Source organism: Cervus canadensis, chromosome 3 (genome assembly GCF_019320065.1).
Source record: "Cervus canadensis isolate Bull #8, Minnesota chromosome 3, ASM1932006v1, whole genome shotgun sequence".
Classification (NCBI taxonomy): Eukaryota; Metazoa; Chordata; class Mammalia; order Artiodactyla; family Cervidae; genus Cervus; species Cervus canadensis.
In genome coordinates, this window is record NC_057388.1 from 52,767,843 (window position 1) to 52,773,878 (window position 6,036).

The following is a 6,036-nucleotide window of genomic DNA, read 5'->3' on the forward strand; positions in this document are numbered from 1 at the left end:
ACAATTCTGTAAAGCAATTATCCTCCAATTAAAAAAATAAATATTAAAAAATGGGAGGCATAGAAATTAATTTACTAATTAATTTACTGAAAGAGAATATACTAGATGAACTGTAATGAACCTATAAAAACTACTATGTAGATTTTACAGGCTCAGTGCCTCCAAGTAGATCATAAAACTTGAACTGACATTAAGCACATTCTAGGAAATTATCAGCAGATATCTAACCTCACTTCATTAACAAATATTCAACATTAGCTATTATGTAAAAACAAAATAATTTATTAAACTGAAGACCATCTGCCAAATAATTATTTCAAAATTATAAAAAACTCCAATGCCATTGTTGTAAGAAGCCACTATGATAATCCCTAATGATTCCCACTAGCTAATATTCATGCCCTTGTTTACTCCCCCCTAGTCCTATGGACTGGATTTATTGGCTCACTTCTAATGAACGAAATATGGCGGAAGGGATAACATGCTACTCTGGGGATTAAATTATAAAAGAATAGCTTCTGGTTCTCTCTTTCTCTCTCTTGCCGGCCATGAAAAGCCAGTTTCCATGTCATGAGGCAGCCCCGTGGAAAAGGCCTAATGGCAAGTGACTCAGGCCTGCCGATGACCACGTGAGGGAGCTTTAGGGTGGACCCCGGCTCTACCCCCAGCTGAGCTGTTAGATGAGATCACAACCCCAGCTGACAGTTGACTGCAAACTCCTGACAGACCTGGAGGCACGCAACCATGCTATGCTCGGATTCCTGACTCACAAGAATACTTTATTTATTTATTTATTTTTTTAAATTCTAGTATTTATTAAATTATAAAGTCTGTAATCAAAAAAAAATGTGGATCAAGAGAAACCTCTAACTACAAGGACTAGACAGCAAAGCCTATGGGAACGCCATGAAGTGTGTTACAGACAAGATTCTGAAACATAAGTTATAAGCTGTTTTCTTTACATTTCCATTTCAGTTAACTTTACTATTAAATAGTTGCTGTTATTCTATTTTAAAACCCCAAATTCACATTTGTTCTCACATTAAGCTTTCTGTTCATACTGATACCAGACTTCTTGTAGGTGCCAAATTTTAGTAATGGTTTTATGTCAATCCATGCAGAAAAATAGGAACCAATGCAGTAGTCAGATAAGGACCATTAATGCACAGATAATACACACACGCTGGCCAAAAGAACTGAAGATATTTTTAAAAAACTATAGAATAAACAGACCTCAAGAAAACTGGGTTATTACTAAACAGCTCTCAACTATTAACACCCAAGTTCCTTATATTAAATAAATTTCTCAACAGAGATGTGTTAGACATTTTAATTACAGGTCTATCCTTCCCATACCCCTTCCCACCCCAACTCCCAAAATGCACTACTAGGGATGAGTATAATGTTACGTGGGCAGAAATTTACAGATAACCATTTTCATCTTGAGCATGGATCTGAAAACTTTTTTATTTAAACTTCCGTTACTGTGCACTGTCCATCAGGCCTTCGAGATCTGACACTCACTGTTCCACCCGCTGCCACTGATCGATCAGTTCCTGACCGATCAGATACTGTCTGATTTGGATTAGGAACCAAAAGTCTCTGTTGGGTCAAGGAGTGTTGTGCAACAAGCGCAGATACATCCTCACTATCACTACTGGCATCGGATTCGGTTTCTTCAATCGAAGTGTCTGGTGCTGGTACCCTGCCTGAAGATGGCGATTCATGCTCTTCTTCTCCTCCCCCTCTATGACTCCTTTCCGCTATGCTGTCTCCACTGAGTTGTAAATGTGCAAAAGAGTCTTCCAGAGAAGTGCTTGCATCAGGGGATGGCGTGGCGGGGCTTGTTAGCTGACCATCTACTGACGTCAGGGGCCTCACAGAAGAAGACTGAACAGAAGCTCCGCTCTGAGCCGGTACACTGTCCGCTCCATCAGCAGAGCTCTCTCTCGCTAGGTTTACGGTGTTAGCATCACAGTCCAGCCTAAGTCCAGCTACTCCCTTCTTTGGTATATCTATTATATCCCGCTTGATCTTCCTGCGATGTCCATGTTCGTTTCTCCTATACTGTACCATATTTTCAAGATCGGCAACATACAGAAACCCGGCAATTAACATTTCAGTGCTCTTTTACCTTTGGAAAACGCATCTTCCAGCTCTCTGCTAGTGCGCTCATCATACTGCCACCACCGATTTCTTCCTTCATAATACCAGGCATATTCACCATTTCCTCTACTTGCTGCTTTGAGTTCTTCTGGTGACAACAAGGTTGGCTTATCAAGGAAATCTTCGGGAATTTCTTGTCGACAGAGGGCACATCGCTTTCCAAGCCACGAAGCTCCCTTCACACATAGATAGCAGAAAACATGCTTACAAGGCAGACTGACTGGGTGAACACATGTCTGCAGACAAATGGCACATTCAGGGACAGTTAGAGAAGGTGCAGTATTAGAACAGGACTCATTTGCTTTCCTGTTCGTAGGAAGCATGTTTATAGAGTGATCAATTTCTCCACAGCCAGCCATCATTTCTATTACAGACCCCACAGATGCCTGCCACAAAAATAAAATCTCATCTTCATGAGTAATCAGCCAGTTTGCAGTATTTTCTCCTCCATTGCTGGATCATCCTGTGCTCTGTGGACACAGCCGAAGCCGCCTCGCCGTCTTTTCTCTTCGGCCTCCGAGCCCGCAGCGGCCGGGCATAAGCGCTCGCGTGCGCGCGCGCGGTCCACAAGAACACTTTAAAGTCTCTAAGGATTGGGATGATTTATTACACAACAGAAGATAACTAAGACAGTTATCAGCAGTTCCACTGTTTTACTTATAAAAAATTTCTGAAGATCCTTTCTATGTAACATATGGGGAAATCATTCTACTTGTTACTTTGTGTACAATGGTATTATCATAGATTGGTTAGCAAGTCAGCATGTGGCAAGCTATTACATGGAGATACAAAGTCAGTAATGATTAGGCACCATAATCTAGTCAACTATTGTCATCAATGAGCAATGTTGTAAGAAGACAGAATTTACCAGGAACCAAAGTAACACTGGTATTATCCAACTCTTGTTACTGTTTTATAATCTTAGAGAATTATTAGGTTCTTTTAAAAGTGTTCCAGAGATATCTGTAATTGCTGATGCTAGGTTCAAATTAAACAACTTTCTACCCACACAAATGGGTAGAATTACATGATGACTCACTAATTCTCCCACTGAACAGAGCTGCACACAACCTTTTGGCCATCTGGTTAAGAAAGCACCTTTGGGACTAATAATCTAGAACTCTCTGGGACCTAATAATTATATCAGACTAATACATGTTAACCCCTGCTGACTAAATAATAACATCTGGGCTGGAACCATGACACAAAAAGATAATTAAAATAATACTGGTGGAGCAGTCTAAAGTTGATAATGTTATTTGTCATTCATAGTTTCATTTGCTTCTTACCAAAATTCTTATGTACTAAATGCTGTTTTTATTACAAGCCTCTTTCACCATGCTACATTCTTTGCCATGTATCTAAGACAGGGTTTGATAACTCTAGAATTCAAAGACAATGTGCCACAGATTGTTGTTGATCCCTTAAGCCATGAAATTCTTGCATAAGAAGTAAATAGACCTACTGTAATGAGAAAAATCTTGCTACCCTATTACCTTCCCAATCTACACTTGGCTGGACTTTGAAACTGTGTCTATTCCACATTGCATAAGAAAAATTTTGGTTGCTTTACTCTGACTTAATGAGCCAAATTCTTTGAGCCAATGATACCTTCCCTACCATCCCCATAAACAAAATTGACCATATTTGTTATGGGAAAAGGCAGTCCAAAGACATGGTAATGAGTGCCTACTGTGGGATTTCCATCTCCTGCAGAAATTCATGGCCCCATTCACCACAGCGTCATATGCCTCCTAGAAAAAGCAGCAATGGGTGGTTCATCCCTGTCTAGAAATTGATGTGTAGCCGAGGGTAACATGTGCATGTTCATCTGCCTAAGGCAGGGTGTAAAATGTGCCCATGAATTTAAAAGTTCTCTAGTCAGAGCTAGCTTCAGGAGGCATGCTTCTGCAGCCAGGCTGCACTTAGCTGAAAGATGCTCGCTACAGGTTCTTTTGACTCTAATGTTGTAAGATATGAGGACAAGCCAAGTTAGTTTTAAAAATCTTCTTAAGCTGTACTAGCCATATATTGGATCCTTGATGTTATCTAATATTTTTCATGGGTGTTTTGGATTAGAAGACATAGCACATACATGGAAGGATATTATACAATAACTATCGCTGGCAAGAGTCATCGAAAGCTGGAAAATCTTTGAATGAAAAAGAAAATACGTTGTACAATAACATGTTTGGCAAAGACCACTAGTGGTGTCCCAATTTCCATTCTCCATTTCTTTTTTTTTTAAAAAATTATTTATTTATCTATTGTTTTATTTTTGGTTCCACTGGGTCTTAGCTGCTGTCTGCGGGCCTTCTCTACTTGTGGACGGCAGGGCTGCTCCTCCTTGCAGTCCGCCGGCTTCTCACTGCGGTGGCTTCCCCTGTTGTGGAGCACAGGCGCTAGGCACACAGGTTTCAGTAGTTGCAGCACGCAGGCTCAGTAGCTGTGACGCATGCTCCATGACATGTGGAATCTTCCCAGACCAGGGATGGAACCTGTGTCCCCAGGGTTGGCAGGCAGATTCTTATCCACTATACTACCAGGGAAGTCCCAGCCTATTTATTTTATATTAGAACTCTTGGTTTTAAGCTAGGCATATGGTCATGTGAAGCAAAGCTATTCCTCAGTAGCTCCCCAGGAGATATGGTCATATATCCCAGTTCTGGCCAATGAGACATGTGTTGTGTGCAATATCTGAAAAATGTCCTGCTGACTGGAACGCAGACAAGATGACTGAAGCACAAGTAGCCATCCTGAACCATGAGGTAGAACTTGTACAGTGAGGATGGTGGAACCACAAGATAAAGGAACCGTGATCCCTACACCATGAGTACTATCTAAAACAGCCCTGAGTTACCTCCAAACTTTGCTTACATAATAGAGTAATAAATTATCTTGCTTATATTATTACCATTTTGGATTTTCTGCCATTCACACAACAGAATCAATCTTGTCAACAGGGCAAAAATATGTGTATTCCATTTCAGTAAACTTATGTAGGTATGTTTGCATAAGGGTTGTGTAGGTGTATGTGGGTGTGTTGCATCCAGCCTCCCAGCATTCATTCTACCATTTTAATATCATTCTGATTTCCTTTTAGTGAATTTCTCCTCTTTTGCTGTGTGATGCCATGGTGGATGGCCAAAACTAGGTGCCTCCCTCCCAAGGTGGTCCCTGGACTCTCTGTTCATCAGGTTCTTCTTTCCACTGCCCTGTTTCAGTGAGAGGCAAGGCAGAATTTCTTAAGCTCAGTCCTAAGCACTCTCCACTTCTTGACTGCACTTCCCCACAAAGGAATTTAATTTAATCCACATCAGTTTCTGCTATTTTTAAAAACAGGTAATTCAAAAAATACATCTCCAGCCTTAACCTGTGCTTTGAATTCTGTATACTTCTATTTCCCTTCATGGATCACAGCCTTGTCATGGTAAAGAGATGTGTGTAACTCAGTGAAGCTCTGAGCCATGCCATGCAGGGCTACCTAAGACAGACGGGTCATAGTGAAGAGTTCTGACAAAACGTGGTCCACTGGAGGAGAAAATAGAAAACCACTCCAGTATTCTTGCCTGGAGAACACCATGAACAGTATGAAAAGGCAAAAAGGTATGACACTAGATGAGCCCCCCAGGTTGGAAGGTGTCCAATATGCTACTGGGGAAGAGCGGAGGGCAATTACTAATAGCTCCAGAAAGAATGAAGCAGCTGGGCAAAAGCAGAAACAACACTCAGTTGTGGATGTGTCTGGTGGTGAAAGTAAAGTCTGATGCTATAAAGAACAATACTGCATAGAAACCTGGAATGTTAGATCCATGAATCAAGGTAAATTGGATGTAGTCAAGCAGGAGATGACAAGACTGAATATCAACA

General features: G+C 40.9%; 1 protein-coding gene across 1 annotated transcript; it reads right to left on the reverse strand.

Annotated features, from left to right (window-relative positions):
• Window positions 1-794: 794 nt before the first annotated feature.
• LOC122438367 (E3 ubiquitin-protein ligase RNF146-B-like) lies at window positions 795-2,716 on the reverse strand. Its single transcript, XM_043463167.1, is given in 2 exon segments — window positions 795-2,126; window positions 2,129-2,716. Coding segments are annotated over 2 exon segments (1,056 nt in total). The 5' UTR covers window positions 2,529-2,716; the 3' UTR covers window positions 795-1,470.
• Between the last annotated feature and the right edge of the window lie 3,320 nt (window positions 2,717-6,036).